The sequence below is a fragment of the Rhinatrema bivittatum genome, chromosome 4 (genome assembly GCF_901001135.1).
Source record: "Rhinatrema bivittatum chromosome 4, aRhiBiv1.1, whole genome shotgun sequence".
NCBI lineage: Eukaryota > Metazoa > Chordata > Amphibia > Gymnophiona > Rhinatrematidae > Rhinatrema > Rhinatrema bivittatum.
The window spans coordinates 1125200-1147312 of NC_042618.1; the positions used below are offsets into that span (position 1 = coordinate 1125200).

General features: G+C 44.0%; 1 protein-coding gene across 1 annotated transcript in view; it reads left to right on the plus strand.

The window, feature by feature from the left end:
- Window positions 1-22113, plus strand: part of TMEM63C (transmembrane protein 63C) — a 210289-nt gene that overhangs the window by 108399 nt on the left and 79777 nt on the right. The window contains 3 exon segments of the mRNA XM_029597634.1: window positions 10717-10790; window positions 19884-19964; window positions 21001-21121. Of these exon segments, the coding sequence (XP_029453494.1) occupies window positions 10717-10790; window positions 19884-19964; window positions 21001-21121 (276 nt within the window).

A 22113-nucleotide genomic window follows, 5' to 3' on the forward strand; every position in this document is an offset into this window, starting at 1 on the left:
TATATCATACACAAACAGAATGCTGGGGATTATTGGGAAAGGAATGGAGAATAAAACAGAGAATATCATAATGTCTCTGTATCACTCCATGGTGCATCCTCATCTTGTGTTCATATATCATACACAAACAGAATGCTGGGGATTATTAGGAAAGGAATGGAGAATAAAACAGAGAATATCATAATGCCTCTGTATCACTCCATGGTGCATCCTCATCTTGTGTTCATATATCATACATAAACAGAATGCTGGGGATTATTAGGAAAGGAAAGGAGAATAAAACAGAGAATATCATAATGCCTCTGTATCACTCCATGGTGCATCCTCATCTTGTGTTCATATATCATACACAAACTGAATGCTGGGGATTATTAGGAAAGGAAAGGAGAATAAAACAGAGAATATCATAATGCCTCTGTATCACTCCATGGTGCATCCTCATCTTGTGTTCATATATCATACACAAACAGAATGCTGGGGATTATTAGGAAAGGAACGGAGAATAAAACAGAGAATATCATAATGCCTCTGTATCACTCCATGGTGCGACCTCATCTTGTGTTCATATATCATACACAAACAGAATGCTGGGGATTATTAGGAAAGGAACGGAGAATAAAACAGAGAATATCATAATGTCTCTGTATCACTCCATGGTGCGACCTCATCTTGTGTTCATATATCATACACAAACAGAATGCTGGGGATTATTAGGAAAGGAATGGAGAATAAAACAGAGAATATCATAATGCCTCTGTATCACTCCATGGTGCGACCTCATCTTGTGTTCATATATCATACACAAACAGAATGCTGGGGATTATTAGGAAAGGAATGGAGAATAAAACAGAGAATATCATAATGCCTCTGTATCACTCCATGGTGCGACCTCATCTTGTGTTCATATATCATACACAAACAGAATGCTGGGGATTATTAGGAAAGGAATGGAGAATAAAACAGAGAATATCATAATGTCCTCTGTATCACTCCATGGTGCGACCTCATCTTGTGTTCATATATCATACACAAACAGAATGCTGGGGATTATTAGGAAGGAATGGAGAATAAAACAGAGAATATCATAATGTCTCTGTATCACTCCATGGTGCATCCTCATCTTGTGTTCATATATCATACACAAACAGAATGCTGGGGATTATTAGGGGAGGAATGGAGAATAAAACAGAGAATATCATAATGCCTCTGTATCACTCCATGGTGCATCCTCATCTTGTGTTCATATATCATACACAAACAGAATGCTGGGGATTATTAGGGGAGGAATGGAGAATAAAACAGAGAATATCATAATGCCTCTGTATCACTCCATGGTGCGACCTCATCTTGTGTTCATATATCATACACAAACAGAATGCTGGGGATTATTAGGAAAGGAATGGAGAATAAAACAGAGAATATCATAATGTCTCTGTATCACTCCATGGTGCATCCTCATCTTGTGTTCATATATCATACACAAACAGAATGCTGGGGATTATTAGGAAAGGAATGGAGAATAAAACAGAGAATATTATAATGCCTCTGTATCCCTCCATGGTGCAACCTCATCTTGTGTTCATATATCATACACAAACAGAATGCTGGGGATTATTAGGGAAGGAATGGAGAATAAAACAGAGAATATCCTAATGCCTCTGTATCACTCCATGGTGCATCCTCATCTTGTGTTCATATATCATACACAAACAGAATGCTGGGGATTATTAGGAAAGGAATGGAGAATAAAACAGAGAATATCATAATGCCTCTGTATCACTCCATGGTGCGACCTCATCTTGTGTTCATATATCATACACAAACAGAATGCTGGGGATTATTAGGAAAGGAATGGAGAATAAAACAGAGAATATCCTAATGCCTCTGTATCACTCCATGGTGCATCCTCATCTTGTGTTCATATATCATACACAAACAGAATGCTGGGGATTATTAGGAAAGGAATGGAGAATAAAACAGAGAATATCATAATGCCTCTGTATCACTCCATGGTGCATCCTCATCTTGTGTTCATATATCATACACAAACAGAATGCTGGGGATTATTAGGAAAGGAATGGAGAATAAAACAGAGAATATCCTAATGCCTCTGAATCACTCCATGGTGCATCCTCATCTTGTGTTCATATATCATACACAAACAGAATGCTGGGGATTATTAGGAAAGGAATGGAGAATAAAACAGAGAATATCATAATGTCTCTGTATCACTCCATGGTGCATCCTCATCTTGTGTTCAAATATCATACACAAACAGAATGCTGGGGATTATTAGGAAAGGAATGGAGAATAAAACAGAGAATATCATAATGCCTCTGTATCACTCCATGGTGCAACCGCATCTTGTGTTCATATATCATACACAAACAGAATGCTGGGGATTATTAGGAAAGGAATGGAGAATAAAACAGAGAATATCATAATGTCTCTGTATCTCTCCATGGTGTGACTTCATCTTGTGTTCATATATCATACACACACAGAATGCTGGGGATTATTAGGAAAGGAATGGAGAATAAAACAGATAATGTCATAATGCCTCTGTATCACTCCATGGTGCATCCTCATCTTGTGTTCATATATCATACACAAACAGAATGCTGGGGATTATTAGGAAAGGAATGGAGAATAAAACAGAGAATATCATAATGCCTCTGTATCACTCCATGGTGCATCCTCATCTTGTGTTCATATATCATACACACACAGAATGCTGGGGATTATTAGGAAAGGAATGGAGAATAAAACAGAGAATATCATAATGCCTCTGTATCACTCCATGGTGCATCCTCATCTTGTGTTCATATATCATACACAAACAGAATGCTGGGGATTATTAGGAAGGAATGGAGAATAAAACAGAGAATATCATAATGCCTCTGTATCACTCCATGGTGCGACCTCATCTTGTGTTCATATATCATACACAAACAGAATGCTGGGGATTATTAGGAAAGGAATGGAGAATAAAACAGAGAATATCATAATGTCTCTGTATCACTCCATGGTGCATCCTCATCTTGTGTTCATATATCATACACAAACAGAATGCTGGGGATTATTAGGAAAGGAATGGAGAATAAAACAGAGAATATCATAATGCCTCTGTATCTCTCCATGGTGCGACCTCATCTTGTGTTCATATATCATACACAAACAGAATGCCAGGGATTATTAGGAAAGGAATGGAGAATAAAACAGAGAATATCATAATGCCTCTGTATCACTCCATGGTGCATCCTCATCTTGTGTTCATATATCATACACAAACAGAATGCTGGGGATTATTAGGAAAGGAATGGAGAATAAAACAGAGAATATCATAATGTCTCTGTATCACTCCATGGTGCATCCACATCTTGTGTTCATATATCATACACAAACAGAATGCTGGGGATTATTAGGAAAGGAATGGAGAATAAAACAGAGAATATCATAATGTCTCTGTATCACTCCATGGTGCATCCTCATCTTGTGTTCATATATCATACACAAACAGAATGCCAGGGATTATTAGGAAAGGAATGGAGAATAAAACAGAGAATATCATAATGTCTCTGTATCACTCCATGGTGCATCCTTATCTTGTGTTCATATATCATACACAAACAGAATGCTGGGGATTATTAGGGAAGGAATGGAGAATAAAACAGAGAATATCATAATGCCTCTGTATCACTCCATGGTGCATCCTCATCTTGTGTTCATATATCATACACAAACAGAATGCTGGGGATTATTAGGAAAGGAATGGAGAATAAAACAGAGGATATCATAATGCCTCTGTATCACTCCATGGTGCATCCTCATCTTGTGTTCATATATCATACACACACAGAAAGCTGGGGATTATTAGGAAAGGAATGTAGAATAAAACAGAGAATATCATAATGCCTCTGTATCACTCCATGGTGCATCCTCATCTTGTGTTCATATATCATACACAAACAGAATGCTGGGGATTATTAGGAAAGGAATGGAGAATAAAACAGAGGATATCATAATGCCTCTGTATCACTCCATGGTGCATCCTCATCTTGTGTTCATATATCATACACAAACAGAATGCTGGGGATTATTAGGAAAGGAATGGAGAATAAAACAGAGAATATCCTAATGCCTCTGTATCACTCCATGGTGCATCCTCATCTTGTGTTCATATATCATACACAAACAGAATTCTGGGGATTATTAGGAAAGGAATGGAGAATAAAACAGAGAATATCATAATGTCTCTGTATCACTCCATGGTGCATCCTCATCTTGTGTTCATATATCATACACAAACAGAATGCTGGGGATTATTAGGAAAGGAATGGAGAATAAAACAGAGAATATCATAATGCCTCTGTATCACTCCATGGTGCATCCTCATCTTGTGTTCATATATCATACACAAACAGAATGCTGGGGATTATTAGGGAAGGAGTGGAGAATAAAACAGAGAATATCATAATGCCTCTGTATCACTCCATGGTGCATCCTCATCTTGTGTTCATATATCATACACAAACAGAATGCTGGGGATTATTAGGAAAGGAATGGAGAATAAAACAGATAATGTCATAATGTCTCTGTATCACTCCATGGTGCATCCTCATCTTGTGTTCATATATCATACACAAACAGAATGCTGGGGATTATTAGGAAAGGAATGGAGAATAAAACAGAGAATATCATAATGTCTCTGTATCACTCCATGGTGCGACCTCATCTTGTGTTCATATATCATACACAAACAGAATGCTGGGGATTATTAGGGAAGGAATGGAGAATAAAACAGAGAATATCATAATGTCTCTGTATCACTCCATGGTGCGACCTCATCTTGTGTTCATATATCATACACAAACAGAATGCTGGGGATTATTAGGGAAGGAATGGAGAATAAAACAGAGAATATCATAATGTCTCTGTATCACTCCATGGTGCATCCTCATCTTGTGTTCATATATCATACACACACAGAAAGCTGGGGATTATTAGGAAAGGAATGTAGAATAAAACAGAGAATATCATAATGCCTCTGTATCACTCCATGGTACAACCTCATCTGCAGGCCGATGCTATACCATGCGCTGGCTACAGCGCATAGTTTAACCCACGAATGGACGTGCATCCATATCCCCTGATGCAAAACGGGGGTTATACACGTCCAATCGCATGCACAGGTAATAGCACTCATCACATACAAATACATGTTGATGAGGCTATTATCGATTCCCCCTCCATGCAAAACAAAATTTTATTTATATTTTATTTATAGATTTATAGATTCTTTTATACCGTGGTTTACAGTGAAACAATAAATTAGCAACAGGCTTTACATGTAACAGTTTAAAAAACAGTAAAACATTTAACAGCAACAGGCTTTACAGAAACATGGGTTTTAAAGATAATATGCATACATCATTAAATATCAAACAATAAAATATAAATAACCATGTTGTGCATGGTTATTTAAAAATTGTGCACCAGGCACACATTTTTACTCTTCGAACATAAGAAATTGCCATGCTGAGTCAGACCAAGGATCCATCAAGCCAAGCACCTGTTTCCAACAGTCGCCAATCCAGGCCACAAGAACCTGGCAATTACCCAAACACTAAGAAGAACCCATGCTACTGATGCAATTAATAGCAGTGGCTATTCCCTAAGTAAAATTGATTAATAGCCGTTAATGGACTTCTCCTCCAAGAACTTAGCCAAACATTTTAAACCCAGCTACACTAACTGCACTAACCACATCCTCTGGCAACAAATTCCAGAGCTTTATTGAGTGAATAAAAAATTATTTCTTCTGATTAGTCTTAAATGTGCTACATGCTAACTTCATGGAGTGCCCCCTAGTCCTTCTATTATCTGAAAGTGTAAATAACCGATTCACATCTCTTCGTTCAAGACCTCTCATGATTTTAAAGACCTCTATCATATTCCCTCTCAGCCGTCTCTTCTCTCAAAAATTAACGCCAGCTCTGGATCTGGCATTAAGTCTTGAGGAACTCAAAAAGTATACAGAAAAGCAAAAAATACTGGGCGCTCCAGAGAGGTGGATCGGTGTGCATTAAAAGAACGGGCGCTCAATCATGAGTGTCCCTTTAATGCGCACAAATATTGCATCGGCCTGCTTGAGTATTGTGTGCAGTTCTGGTCACCACATCTCAAAGAAAGATAAAGCAGAATTAGAAAAGGTACAGAGAAGGGCGACCAAGATGATAAAGGGGATGAAACAATTCCCCTATGAGGAAAGGCTAAAGAGGTTAGGACTCTTCAGCCTGGAGAAGAGACAGTGAGGGGGGATATGATAGAGATCTATAAAATCATGAGTGCAGTGGAACAAGTAAATTTGATATGACACCTGTCATGAAGGTCGGTATATAAAAGAATTAAATAAATAAATAAATAAATAAATAATTGTGAATCAGTTGCTTTCTCTCAAAGTACAAAGGCCAGGGGACACACGAAGTTAGTGAGTAATACATTTAAAACTAATAAGAGGAAATAATTTTTTATTCAATGATTAATTAAGCTCTGGAATTCATTGCCAGAAGATGTGGTGAAAGCTATTACTGTAGCTGTGTTTAAAAAAGGTTTGGGCAAATTCCTGGAAAGTCCATTAATAATTATTAAGGTGGAGTTGCAGAAATCCCTTGCTTATCCCTGGGATAAATAGCAGGGAATCTCTCTACCCCTTGGGATCCTGCCAGGTACTTGTGTCCTGGATTGGCCTCTGTTGGAAGCAGGATGCTGGGCTTGATCGACCGTTGGTCTGACCCAGTATGGCATGTTCTTATGACACACTCCTTGGGAACTTCGACAACTTTGTACAACAGTTTCGCCTGATTTTTCACAAGCCTGGTTGTGTCTTGTCCGCAGCCACGGAGTTGCTATGTATCTGCCAAGGCACTCGCACTGTGGGCAAGTAATCAGAATTTCGCACCTGGTCTCTGAGCTGGGCTGGGGTGAAGGCAGCCAGACGGCCATCTTCTGGCGAGGGCTAGCTGAGAGAATAATGGACGAGCCCGCCCACCCTCTCTGGAAGCACTCATTGCCCTGGCCATCTGTGGGGATTTAAGGTTCCAGGAGAAGCCCAGCAGAAGTCATCTCACCGACCCATCCGATTGGCTTCTGAGTTCCAGCACCCCCTGAAACCCACCTCGCACCCCTTGCAGCTGGGTAGGTCTCAATTCTCTGATGAAGCAAAACAAAGGCAGAAACAGCATAACCTCTGCCTCTACTGCACTGCACAGAGCATTTCCCTAATCTCACTGCCTGAGAAGTTGGGAAAACCTCTGAACTTGGGCTTGGTCAAGAAGACAGCTCTGAGCCACCTAGTCCTTTCTCTGCAGCTGGTGGTACCCCTGTGCCTCACCTTTGGGGAGACCACTGTTAAAACCGAGGCTTTACCAGATTCCGAAGTTGGGGCAATTTCATCCAGAAGTCATTGCTGTGCCAGTATGGCTGGCTCACTACCACCTTGACCATAGCCCATGCCATCTCTTCAATTTACGGCAAGCCTGTGCTTGGGTGCGTGATGCAGGTCATCTTGCCCATCACCATGCAGACTGGTCTTCATCAGGAAAATAGTGAGTTCTACGTACTTTCCAGAGTGGTCAACCTTGTCATTCATAGGTTGCCCTGGATCCAACTCCATCAGCCTGTTGTAGATTACAAATTACCCACTGGGGCCTCTCCAACCAGGAGCACTGTTCTGTTTGGACCCTGCCTCCATCCAAGGACTCAATCTGCAGGGAATGAGGCTGGTTTTGGCGAAGCTCCAGCTTGTCCCAGACCAGGGCATGTTTGCAGTTGTCGGTGGAGGCCTAATAGGTTTGCTTATTAGGCTGCATCAGCCTTGCCACAGCACAGGAGCTCACTGTCACTATACCAAACTTTCCATGCCCAGGAGGTTAGCCTCATTGAAAGGAAAGGAGGTTCGAGGGTTCATGGGATGAGGGTGAAAGAGGAAGAATCAAGAGTAATCTTAGGAAATATTTCTTTACAGAGAGGGTGGTGGATGTGTGGAACAATCACCCAGTGGAAGTGGTGGAGACAAAAACAGTGTCTGAATTCAAGAACGCCTGGAATAAATACAGGGCATCTCTGAGGGAGTTAATAAAAAGCTAAACTAGTTGGGTGGGTGGGCAGACTAGACAGGCCACACAGTCTTTTTCTGCTGTCATGTTTTTAGATGTCTGAGGGGGTAAAACAAAGCAGGTAGGTCTGGAAATCCCACAGCCACTCCCGGACCTAAACACAAGGAAACTCGGGCAGAGGGCAAGATTCAAACAAGGCAATTTAAGCAACCAAAGAGTGATTAAACTGGCTTTGAAATGTTTCTTCTAATCTGTAAATCTAAGGGCTTTGTAGGTGTATTCCAGTCTGAACCAGCATTGTGGAGAGCTCAGGGATGGGAGGGGGCAGCCAGGCTAGTCTTGTATTTTGCAGAAATATGAATCAGTAAAAGGTGAATTTAAAAGGATTTACACTTGTAAATGTAACTACTATCATAGCAATTTCCGCACGTAAAATGCACTCACACGTATATAATCTATAGACAATTCAGTGGAATGTACGGTTACAATTTTCAAAAGCCATCTTACAATGATAAAGTACATTTACACATGTTAACCCAGTTTTAAGCATGTAAATGGTTTTTAAAATCAGGCCCTAAAATGATTCTTCTGAATTATAAAGTAAAGATTACTTTGCTTTCCCATGACCCCTTGCGTCAGTGTGACTTCTGCTATAGCCCCAGTAACCTTTCCCATGATCCTCTGCATCACTGTGATTTCTGTTATAGCCACAGTAACCTTTCCCATGATCCTCTGTGTCAGTGTAACTTCTGCTATAGCCCCAGTAACCTTTCCCATGATCCTCTGCATCACTGTGATTTCTGTTATAGCCCCAGTAACCTTTCCCATGATCCTCTGCGTCACTGTGATTTCTGCTATAGCCCCAGTAACCTTTCCCATGATCCTCTGTGTCAGTCTGACTTCTGCTATAGCCCCAGTAACCTTTCCCATGATCCTTTGTGTCAGTGTAACTTCTGCTATAGCCCCAGTAACCTTTCCCATGATCCTTTGTGCCAGTGTAACTTCTGCTATAGCCCCAGTAACCTTTCCATTGATCCTCTGCATCACTGTGATTTCTATTATAGCCCCAGTAACCTTTCCCATGATCCTCTGCGTCAGTGTGACTTCTGCTATAGCCCCAGTAACCTTTCTCATGATCCTCTGCATCAGTGTGACTTCTGCTATAGCCCCAGTAACCTTTCCCATGATCCTCTGTGTCAGTGTGACTTCTGCTATAGCCCCAGTAACCTTTCCCATGATCCTCTGTGTAACCGCGTCAGTGTGACTTCTGCTATAGCCCAAGTAACCTTTCCCATGAACTTCTGCATTAGTGTGACTTCTGCTGTAGCCCCAGTAACCTTTACCATGATACCCTGCATCAGTGAACTTCTGCTATAGCCCCAATAATTTTTCCCTTGATTCCTTGCATCAGTGTGACCTCTGCTAGAGGAGCCCCTGTAATCTTTCCCATGATCCCCAGCGTCATTATGACCTCTGCTATCGCACAGTAACCTTTTCCATAATCCCCTGCATCAGTGTGTGACCTCTTCTAGAGCTCCAGTAATCTTTCCCCATGATCCCTTGCATCAGTGTGACCTCTGCTAGAGCCCCAATAATTTTCCCATGACCTCTGCCAGAAGAGCTCTAGTAACCTTACCCATGATCACCTGCGTCAGTGTGTGACTTCTACTAGAGCCCAGTAATCTTTTCCATGATCCCTTGCATCAGAGTAACTTCTGCTATAGCTCCAGTAACCTTTCCCATGATCCTCTGCATCAGTGTGATTTCAGTTGTAGCCCCAGTAACCTTTCCCATGATCCTCTGTGTCACTGTGACTTCTGCTATAGCCCCAGTAACCTTTCCCATGATCCTCTGCATCAGTGTAACCTCTGCTAGAGCCCCAGTTACCTTTCCCATGATCCCCTGCATCAGTGTGTGACCTCTGCTAGAGCCCCAGTAAACGTTTCCATGATCCCATGCATCAGTGTAACCTCTGCTAGAGCCCAGTAACCTTATTGTCAATCCTGTGTCAGTGAGTGACCTCTGCTAGAGCACAGCAAACTTTCCCATGATCCCCTGCCTTAATCTATGACTTCTGCTAGAGCCCTGTAACCTTTCCCAGGATCCCCTGCAACAGTGTGTGATATTTGCTAGAGCCCCAGTAACCTTTCCCATGATCCCCCGTGTCAGTATGTGACCTCTGCTAGATCCCAGTAACCTTTCCTGTGATCCCCAGCATCAGTGTGTGACCTCTGCTAGAGCCCCAGTAACCTTTCCTGTGATCCCCTGCATCAGTGTGTGACCTCTGATGGAACCCCAGTAACATTTTCCATGATTCCCTGTGTCAGTGTGATCTGAAATAGATCCCCTGCATTAATCTATGACCTCTGCTAGAGCCCAGTAACCTTTCTCATGATCCCGTGTGTCAGTGTGTGACCTCTGATAGAGCCCCAGTAACCTTTCCCATGATCCCCTGCATCAGTGTGTGACCTCTGATAGAGCCCCAGTAACCTTTTCCATGATCCCCTGCATTAATCTGTGACCTCTGCTACAGCCCTGTAATCTTTCCCATGATCTCTTGTCCCTGGTCTGACCTCACCCTCTCCTTCCTCATTGGCAGGTTGCTCGGACTCTAATGATCACTGGAATCCCAAAGGAGATCTCCGACCCCTCCCTCGTCATTAAACATTTCCAGTAAGTAGACACCCAGCTTCAGGTGCATGCTGAGCGTTCTCCCTTCATTAAACAAGAGACCTGTGGCTATAAGGGATCCTGACTGGGCAGCACAAACTAGGGCACAATAAAAGCTGAGAAGAGCTCTCGGAGGGGGTTAGCTACCCTTCCCACACCTGAGAAATGCCGGACCCTCTTGCAACCCATGGATTGCCCTGGGGTTCCTGCAGCAGGGGGAAGATTTCTTCAGGGCCATTAGGGCTAGGGGCTCTCTCTTATGGCTTGTAAATAAAGACACCTGCAACAGGTGGAATTGTTCAAAAAAATAAGACTTTACTGAGAAACTTGCTGAATTGAAATGAGCTGGTTTAATGCACATTTCCTTTGCGTAATATCCATCAACTAAATCCAGATAGTCAGATAAGCACTTCACAAGTATGCAGGGGCCTCCGTTGTCTCAAGCTGCTCCAGGGAATCTAGGTTGAACTCCCTAAGTGGGAGAACAATTTCCTTCTTCTGAAAAAAGTGATGAGAATACATTTCAGAAGGGCAAGAAGTATGGGAACTATTCCCCCTCATGAGAAATCTCACCCAGAATCCTGCCTCGAGCCCCGTTCCCTCTCTTGAGCCCAGAACTTTCTCTGCCCTTGAATTTCTTCATTCTCCTAAACTTCAGGCACCACCCATTGTGGTATGTCCCCCGCTATGACCGTGATGTCATGACCTGCGTTATGGAGATACATGCTTCCTCGTGTGACCTTATCATTTAAAGTGGCTCGGGAAGAGATTTTTGGGTGAGGGAGCCCCAGAATTTCTAGTGTGCAGTACCAGTGAGCCACCACTAGATGGCGCAGTAAATGGTCTACAGCCAAGTTGCTGGGTGGCTCACCAGCCTCGGCAGAGCAGGCAGTAGGGATATAGAGACGCCTCACAGTTATCTCTGTAATTTGCCAAATTTATTTCCCGCGCTCTCCCAAGGACAAATAATAGCAACAAACTGATACCACCAGCCTACAAAAAAACCCCAAAAAACCAACTAATCCAGAGCAGGAGAGGAAAATTATGTGGGGGTCAAATACCAGGGTGAATGGGTCTTAAGTGAAAGCATCATGGAAAAAAACCTGTCTTCAGCTGCTCTTTAAATGGTTTCATATCAGTGAGTAATGTTAAGAGAATTCCAGGGGGCTGGGCCCGATCCCTTCTCTCACTTAAGTGAGCGAGCTCCGGTGAGGCAATTTCCAATAAACCTTTACTGGCAGAACGAAGAGAATTCTTAAAACTGCAGTAAACCGAGGATTTTCAGATTTGTTAAACTGTCTTGAGTATTAAGGACAGTACTTTGAGTTTAGCTCTCCTTGCTGTGGGTGATAACGTGTTCAGATCTCGAAGCTCCAGAAAGAGCCCAGCAGGAGGCCGCGTTCTGTAAAGGTTGAAGCCCCCACGGGGCATTAGGGGACAGGTCTAGCAAAAGAGAGTTACAGTAATCACTGGATGCAGAAATTGGTGCTTGTGGCACAGAGCGAAAATCCTCTGCTCTTAACAAAGGTTTCAGCCTGCGCAGCATCCTTCATTGCAGGAATGCTGCTGATCCCAAGCCTTTAATGTGAGGGCGCGTTGAGAAAGATGCAGCAACTATTTCTCCCTAGGTTTCTGGCCTGGGACTTAACAGGCACTGAATGACCATAAAAATAAATTCAGACTGTGTGTCCACTTTGGGATATCTACACAGATGGTCGAAAGAGCCAGGGAAGCACTGCACACTGCACCAGTCCCCCTTCCAGATTTTAAAACTAAGAGAGAAAGAGGGTGCAGAGGCACGAGTGAGGCCATGAAGGCGCACCTCTGCCCTCCCCTCTGTACAAGTTTGCAGGGTAAGGTAAAGGTCTGTGGCGTGAGCTCAGTTCCCACGGCTCCTCCGCGGCCGCAGCTCCCAATCCATACAGGCCGATGCCGTACCGTGCGCTCAGGCCAGCGGACGCGCGTCCAAAACCCCCGATGCAATGAGGGAGATCAGCGCGACCAAACCAGCGCTCATCACATGTAAATGCCACGTTGATGAGGCTGTTAGCTAGTACCCCCCGATGTAATAAAAAAAATAACCGTGCGCCCAACGCGCACATTTTAACCCTCAAAAATTAACACCGGCCCCGGAGCTGGCGATATTAAGTCGGAGGAACCACAGAAATCGGTCACGTGAAAGGAAAATTTGTCTTGACGGCGGTCAGGTTAGGAAAACGGACGCTCCTACAACTGAGCGTCCGTTTCCCGAACCCGCTGGCAGCCACGTCTCCTGGGTGCCCGATGCTGAGGAGGCACTAGGGACGCACGGTTTCCCCTAGCCGGCTCATTCGCCTCGTGCATCGCGTGCCCGGGAGCGGTGGATGGGCGCGCTTCCTGTCCATGCGTCCTGACATTATTTCATTGGGGTTTCTTGTATTGTTAGACATCCTGGTAATTTTGAATTCAGTGCGCTATAATTTCTTTGACCCCCACGCACCTGAGAGACTTCAGCGACTCCCGACTCGGTGTGCCTCCCTCTTCTATTACAGAAGGTTGCTTGTAATGTTTCCTTTAAAAAATATGGTTCTGCCCTAGGACCATTTTCTATTACCCCTCCGCCGTTATATTGCGATACATAATGAGGATACTCAATATTTGGTTTTGCTTTTTATTACTTTTCTCCTTTTTTTGTAACTATAATGTATCCTTACGTTGGTATTCGAATTAAATTTAATTTTCAATAAAATAAAGTTAAAAAAAAAAAAGAGACATGAAGGTAGCCTGCGTGAAGCAGCAGTTACTCCCATAAGCAAATTACTGGGCAGACTGGATAGACCATGTGGTCTTTATCTGCCGTCATTACTATGTTACTATCCAAATCCCAAATACTGGGCCCAGCACAGTAAAGAGCACAATGTGAGTTACTTTGGATTCGCACGCAGGAAACCAAGCTTCCAAACACCACCAAACAAGAAATTAAAATGCAAAAAAGAGACGTTAACCAATGGTTTTCATTTATCGAGATATCAGAGCTGGAAGTAGAATCCATGCTAAAAAACCTAAACCCGGCTCCACACAATATCGACTCAATACCAACATTTGACATAAAAAAAGCAGCCAACACAGTCTCCCCAACATTAGCTAAGATCATAAACCTATCCCTAAAAGAAGGAACAATGCCAGATATACTAAAAGGGGCAATTATAAAACCAATCATAAAGAAAAAAAACAGCGACTCCCCCCCCCCCCCGATCCTGAATAACTACCGACCAGTCTCAAATCTTCCCTTAATAGCCAAATTAATAGAAAAAACTGTACAGAAACAGCTAGCGGAACACCTAGATGATAACATACTGTATCCATCTCAACATGGATTTCGCAAACACTACAGCACTTAGACACTAATTCTCTCACTACCAGATAACATTTTAAGAGGTTTTGATAGCGGTAAACATTACATTCTAATAATGCTAGACTTATCATCAGCCTTCGATACAGTAAACCATAAAATACTACTAAAAAGACTAGAAGAAATTGGATTACACAGCAAAACAATAAACTGGTTCAATTCATATCTAAATAATAGGTTCTTTCAAGTTCAAATCAACAACCTATTATCAGAAAAAGTCAATCTCGAAACAGGAGTACCGCAGGGATCAGCCCTGTCTGCAACCCTCTTTAACATATATATGCTGCCCTTATTCCATCTGCTAGCAGGACTGGGAATCATATATTACATTTATGCAGACGATATTCAACTAATTCTTCCAATCGATGACACATTAGAGAAAACGTTAAACCTAGCTAACATGTATCTAGACATTATAAAACAACTGCTAAACCGAATGGAACTCGTGATTAACATTGAAAAAACAGAATCATTCAAACTCCAATATTACCATAAACAACCAGAAAATTGAACTAGCTGAAAAAGTACAGAACCTTGGAATAATAATGGACCCAGAAATCAATCTAAAACAGCACATATCACTGAAAGTAAAAGAAGGCTATGCAAAACTCATGATCCTCAGAAAACTAAAACCACTACTAACACTAGCTGATTTCAGAACAGTACTGCAGGCACTAGTTTTCTCCAGCACGGACTACTGTAATGCCCTTTTACTAGGACTCCTGAATACAACATTAAGGCCACTTCAAATACTACAAAACACAGCAGCCAGAATACTAACCGGAAAAAGGAGGAGGGACCATATAACTGAAACCCTGGCAGAATTACATTGGCTACCTATTGAACACAGAATAAAATACAAAGCCCTATGTATCATACATAAACTAATACATGATGAAAAATCGGACTAGCTAAACACAGCATTGCGAGTGCACGTCCCACACAGAAACCTCCGATCGGCAAATAAAGCTCTCTTAACCATTCCCTCAGTAAAGACAGTGAGACTAACACAAGTGAGAGAAAGGGTCTTATCTTTAGCAGGCCCCGCACTTTGGAACTCAATGCCCCTAGAGATCAGATTGCAAAGAGATCTCAAAACATTTAGGAAAAGTTTAAAAACATGGCTTTTTAAGCAAGCATTTTATAAAGAGACTGGAGAATGAAAATATACAGGAATAGGCAGAAGAGCACCGGCGCACAGCACTATTCTAAGAATGTGCATGAGAATACTAATAACTCTATTTCACAACTAACATAATAGTAAAGCACAGAGACTGTGACTTTTACCTGTGAATAGTACACATGGTCAGCACCGACATCACTAAACAATCAATTGTCTTTATGATATATTGTAACTGAACCTATTTGGCACCTGTTAGAATGTACTATAGTACGCATCCACCTACATTAATTTATGTGCCTACATGTAAACCGTTGCGATGGTTTATAACTTAGCGACGGTATAGAAAAGAATTTAAATAAATAAATAAATAAATAAACATTTCTTCTGTGCATAAATCATGCATTTTTTACACACATTTCCTGGTAAACGAGCCTTTTTTGATTCCCAATGTATTAGCATAACATCAGCTTACTAAATAAGGAGTTTTTTCAGGGTGTACATTAAGAATTTCAGGGCACAGTATTACCGCACAGCTTATTACGTCAGCTCTTTAATTTGCAAACAGCCAAGATGATAAAGGGGATGGAACAATTCCTCTGTGAGGAAAGGCTAAAGAGGTTAGGACTCTTCAGCTTAGGGAAGAGACAGTGAGGGGAGATATGATAGAGGTTTATAAAATAATGAGTGGAATGGAACGGAACGAGTAAACGTTAATCAGTTGTTTATTCTTTTGAAAAGTACAAAGACCAGGGGACACACAATGAAGTTACTGAGTAATACATTTAAAACTAATACGAGAAAATATTTTTTTACTCAACGCTTAATTAAACTCTGGAATTCATTGCCAGAAGGTGTGGTGAAAGTTATTAGTCTAGCTGTGTTTAAAAAAGGTTTGGGCAAATTCCTGGAAAGTCCATTGACCATTATTAAGGTGGAGTTACAGAAATCCCCTGCTTATTCTTGGGATAAATAGCAGGGAATCTCTCTACCCTGTGGGATCCTGCCAGGTACCTGTGACCTGGATTGGCCACTGTTGGAAACAGGATGCTGGGCTTGATGGACCTTTGGTCTGACCCTGTAAGGCAAGTCTTATCTTATAAGATAAGAAAGGTTTATTTTGGTTAATACGTTTTAGAGAAATGTCACTGTAAGAAGTCAGTGCCTGGGGAGCTTCAGGAGAGACTGTCCTGTAGAACTGGGGCAGGTTCCTCGTACTCCCAGCCAAGACTAAGAATATTTTTATGTTCATATTTACAACGCGCCTCTCCAGGTAGGCCACACATGACTTCTGAACTAGTTCCCACCTCAGCGGTTAGTGCTGTGCATATAAAAGAAGCCCAAGGCGCTGGCTTCCTGACCCAACTGTAATTCAGAATGATTCAACATTGCAGTCCAAGACTAACTTTAGGGCAAGGGTCGGCAACCTGCATGCTTCTCTTCTTGTGCTTCCCTGCTGCTCCCATGCTACTTAGAATAAGCTTCTGAGAGTCGCATGGGCCCAGGGGCATGGTTAGCGCTGGATCCACAGGGCACGTGGCCCAAGTCTCCTTCTCAATGCCCTGAGTCTCCATTTCTTCAGCGGCTGTCAGGCCATGAAGAGAGCATGTGTGTGTGAGGGAGCCTGTGAGAATGACTCTGTGTGTGTGTGTGTGTGTGTGTGTGTGTGTGTGAGAGAGCCTGTGGGAATGACTGTGTGTGTATGTGTGAGAGAGCCTGTGAGTGTGTGTGTGTGTGTGTGTGTGTGTGAGGGAGCCTGTGGGAATGACTGTGTGTGTATGTGTGAGAGAGCCTGTGAGTGTGTGTGTGAGAGAGAGAGCATATTTATTTATTTAAAATATTTATATTATGCATCTTCCAAATTAAATATTTGTACAAGGTGGATTACAATAAAGCACTCAAATTAACATTAAGATTACAGTTAAAACAACAATTAAAATCACAACATATTACATACTTGTCAAAATGTCACCTTCCTCTTAACCATATGCCTTTATATATAATAATATTTAACCTTTTCTCTGAGCTGAACAGGTAGGCTATTCCAAATCAAAGGTGCCACAAAAGAAAAAGTTTGAGTAAGCTTACCCATACTTAACGAAGATTTGCTTAAGAACCTAGCACCTTGAAATTGTAATGATCTACTTGGCACATACAAGGATAACTTATTTTTAAGAACACCTGTGGGAGTGAGTGTGTTTGTGTGTGTGAAGGAAGCTGTGGGAATGAGAGAGAGAGTGTGTGTGTGTGTGTGTGCATGTAAGAGAGAGCCTGTGGGAGTGAGGGTGTATGTGTGTGTGTGTGGAGATGCTAGTAAGAGTGGGTGTATGTGTGTGTGTGTGTGTGTGTGAGAGAGAGAGAGAGAGAGAGAGAGCGAGAGCGTATGGGAGTGAGGGAGCCTAAATGTGTGTGTGAAAGAATATGTGTGTGTGTGTGTGACAGACTGAGAAAATAAATGTATGTTTTATAGAATGTGTGTGGATAAAGTGTGTGTGGACCCTCCCTCTCCATTAATCCATTACAATCTCAGGGTGACTGGACATCAAAAGTTCCCAGGTATGGAGAGCAGGGGGATTTTTAGCTTTATGAGAACATAAGAACATAAGAAAATGCCATACTGGGTCAGACCAAGGGTCCATCAAGCCCAGCATCCTGTTTCCAACAGTGGCCAATCCAGGCCACAAGAACCTGGCAATTACCCAAACACTAAGAAGATCCCATGCTACTGATGCAATTAATAGCAGTGGCTATTCCCTAAGTAAACTTGATTAATAGCCGTTAATGGACTTCTCCTCCAAGAACTTATCCAAACCTTTTTTGAACCCAGCTACACTAACTGCACTAACCACATCCTCTGGCAACAAATTCCAGAGCTTTTAATTATTTTGTGGTGTTTGATGTGTCTGCTGTTTTGAAATATTTTATTGGTGTTTGGGAATTTTTTTTAATTTTTATGAGTTTTAAATTATTAAATATTATTCTGTTTGTCAGCTAATTTGAAACATTTATTCTTTCTGTTAGTGTGGCTTTACTATTATGATTGATATTTTATATTTCCTGATTTCATTGTTTTTTGAGGAATGGTGATGTTTCTGTTTTTGCACTGTTGCACTGCATACAGAGTCTGGCTTATTGCGGTTTCTAGTTCAGTTTTTGCCTGCACGTTTCTATTTATACTTCAGGGTCTCTATTCTGCATTTGGTGAGGGTCTGTCTGTGTTCTGCAGGTGTGACTGAGGTGAGGGATTGTAAACCTGGACAGTTGCACATATGCCCTGCCACTTTGCAGGCACTGCTGCTGCTTCTGTGCTGTCCTACCCCTCCCCTGCTTCTTGTTGCTTCCCATGCTGCAAGCACAGAGCAGGACCCCTAGCTCCTCAAGTTTGCCCTTTAGCTCCCTGCCTGTGGGTGCATTTGAGATACAGGACAGGGGAGACAGCCAGTGGGAGGAGAGGAGAGCCTGTTGGGCGGGTGTGAACAGCAGAGAGACCTAAGGAACCAAGAGAGAAGGACATGAAACCATGAGTGTGTTCTTCAGGTTGCTGTATTGTTAGTTTAGTTAGAAGCCGTTAATGCTAGTTAGAGGCAGGAGAGCCTGACGCTGTCTAGGAAGGTGGCTGGGACTCTAGAGGAGAGATCCCTGCACCTAGATAAGTGAACCCATACTGGGGGGGGGGGGGCAGGGAACACCCCCAGTGAAGAGGCTGGGAGGCCCAGCCAGTAAGAAGACCAGGAGTGGCAGATGTGGTCAGGTGAGGCCCGCAGTATCTGTTAGAGATCAGCCAGGCTGCTGTGGAGCAGCCACTTAGCCTCCCCGGGGCTGGGGGTCACGGAGACCTAAAACTGTGAGCAAGCAGGCTCTGCCTGCTGCACTGCTGCTGTGAAAGTGCAGACTCAAAAGGAAGTGCGCTGGACTCTCCTTTGTTACGCGCCGCCACCGAACACACGGTCTCAGGGGCAGGAGGGGGAGAAGAACCCCAACGTGCAAGAGGATTCTGCTAGTGTAAGGGGCTTCAGCAGCCTGACCTGTTCTGGTTCCCTGACAGGAGGTGTATTGGGGTTTTAGGTCCTGGTGTAATTTTTGCAGAGCTGCCTTTTCATGGGTTAAGGTTGTTGCTGTGGGAGTCTGGCAGTTAGTGTGTTAGGGTATGGCAGGCTCTGAGTACATTTTTTGCAGGGTTTTGAATTATTACACAATTTTCTGGGGGTGGAAGAGGTTGGAGGCTATTTACATGCGTGGTGTCCCAGTTTAGTAGAAAGAAGAAACCCATGAAAGGGCTGTTCAGTTTAGAGAGGATGCAGACCCCTGCTTTAGACCCCTGTTCAGTCCTAACTACCTGAAACTGCAGGGCACAGCAGGAGTTACCTGCCCCCCCCCCCCCCCGCCCACCCCTTTTCACCACAGTGGATTCTCTGAGTGTGAATAAGCTGTACGGGGCGGGGGGGGGGGGGGGGAGTTAAGGACACCTCTGCCTGAAGCTGTAGATTTGCACCTCCCTGCCTCAGCTGGCCTGGAGTGTGGACGGGAGCCGGAAGAAACGCGCTGAGCATCCTCCTCTATCTGTTTGTCTGTCTCTTCTTTCCAGCGAGGCATATCCCAGTTGCACGGTGACGGATGTTCAGTTTTGCTCTGATGTGCGGAGGCTGATGAAGCTGGACACAGAGAGGTGGGGGCAGTAATTCCTTCGGTTCTCTGCGGCGATGAAATAATGTACATGTAATCCCTGCCCTGAGAGACTTACACCCTGAGTACACACTGCCCTGTCAGACTCACACTCTGTGCTGTATGCACTGCCCTGTGAGACTCACTCCCTGAGTACACACTGCCCTGTCAGACTCACACTCTGTGCTGTATGCACTGCCCTGTGAGACTCACTCCCTGAGTACACACTGCCCTGTGAGACTCACTCTGTGCTGTATGCACTGCCCTGTCAGACTCACTCCCTGAGTACACACTGCCCTGTGAGACTCACTCCCTGAGTACACACTGCCCTGTCAGACTCACTCTGTGCTGTATGCACTGCCCTGTGAGACTCACTCCCTGAGTACACACTGCCCTGTCAGACTCACACTCTGTGCTGTATGCACTGCCCTGTGAGACTCACTCCCTGAGTACACACTGCCCTGTCAGACTCACACTCTGTGCTGTATGCACTGCCCTGTGAGACTCAGTCCCTGAGTACACACTGCCCTGTCAGACTCACTCCCTGAGTACACACTGCCCTGTCAGACTCACACTCTGTGCTGTATGCACTGCCCTGTGAGACTCACTCCCTGAGTACACACTGCCCTGTCAGACTCACACTCTGTGCTGTATGCACTGCCCTGTGAGACTCACTCCCTGAGTACACACTGCCCTGTCAGACTCACTCCCTGAGTACACACTGCCCTGCCAGACTCACACTCTGTGCTGTATGCACTGCCCTGTCAGACTCACTCCCTGAGTACACACTGCCCTGTGAGATTCATGCCCTGCGCTGTACACATGTCCTGTGAGACACTGCCCTCTGTGACCCACACCCTGTGCTCTACACAGCACCCTGAGAGAGACACACCCTGAGTACACACTGCCCTGTGAGACACACAGTCAGTGCTGTACCTTCTGCCCTTTGTTGTACTCACATCCTGTGTGACCCACGCTTTGTGCTGTATTCAGGTCTGGTCACGAGAGCTTCTCCTCATCTGCTTTTGTTCCTTTGGCAGGCGCAAGGCGATGAAGGGCCGTCTGTACTTCACAGCCAAAGCACAGAAAGAGGGGAAGATCATGATTCGGACTCACCCCTGTGCCCGGATCTTCTGTTGTGACTCCTGTGGCTTTCAGCAGGTATAGGGGAGTACAGGATCAGTCGGAGGGTGGGTGAGAGGGAGATTGCTTATGGTGGGAGAGTAGGACAGGGCAGAATGAGAAGGGAGACAGAGCCAAGTGGGGTGAGGAGGCAGAAGAAGGGGGAAAAGCCAAAGGCAAGCCAGTTTAATGGGATTATAGTGGTGGGGGTGGAGTGTGCGAGGTGGCCTCTGAGGTTAGCTGACATTATGTCCTGAGAGCAGACATCTGCTCATCACCTTAGCTTTCCCCATTATCAATCAATCAATCAATCAATCATTTGTTCCTTGCCTTTCCAGAGCCTTAAAGCAAGCTACATTCCCTGTACGTACCCGGATCAGTCCAGACTCCTGGGTTTTGCCTCCCCTCCAGCAGATGGAGACAGAGAAGTTTTGACCGACTCTGCCCTATACCCTGAGGTGCCACCCACAGTCCGTCAGCATTTCTCTGTCTCCAGCAGATGGCGGAGGTGCAAATCCCTTCAGTCTGGATTAGTTAGAAACTTTTCAATTAGTTAAAAAAAAAAAGAGAAGAGGGAGGAGCTTTGAGCCTCCCAGGGGGGTGGCAGGTCCTGGTGGGACCATCCCCCCTGGTATTTGAGGCTGAGGAGCAGAGGGTTCAGAACCCTGTAACCGGCCCTCTTGTCAGTTTTTGGAGGGTGATACCGGAGAGCCCGGTTCTCTCACCCTCTGAGGGGGACAGGTCCTGTTTTTTGTTTAAAAAAAACCCACGAAGGGCAGCAGCGAGGTAATTTACTTTAATCTTTCTTTGCTCTTCTGCCCGACGGCCTTTCCGGACCTCTCCGTTCTCCCCTGCCGCCGACTGCCTCCTAAATCGCCGCGCCTGTGTCCCGCCAAGGTTTTTCTATTTTGAGCGCTGTTCATCCTGCCACGTGGAGCGGCCTGCAGCGCCTGTGGCAGTGCACACGCATGGCTCGCCAGAGCTGGGGGGGGAGGGCACCTCAGGGACGGCAGAAAAAGCGTTTTCCTGCG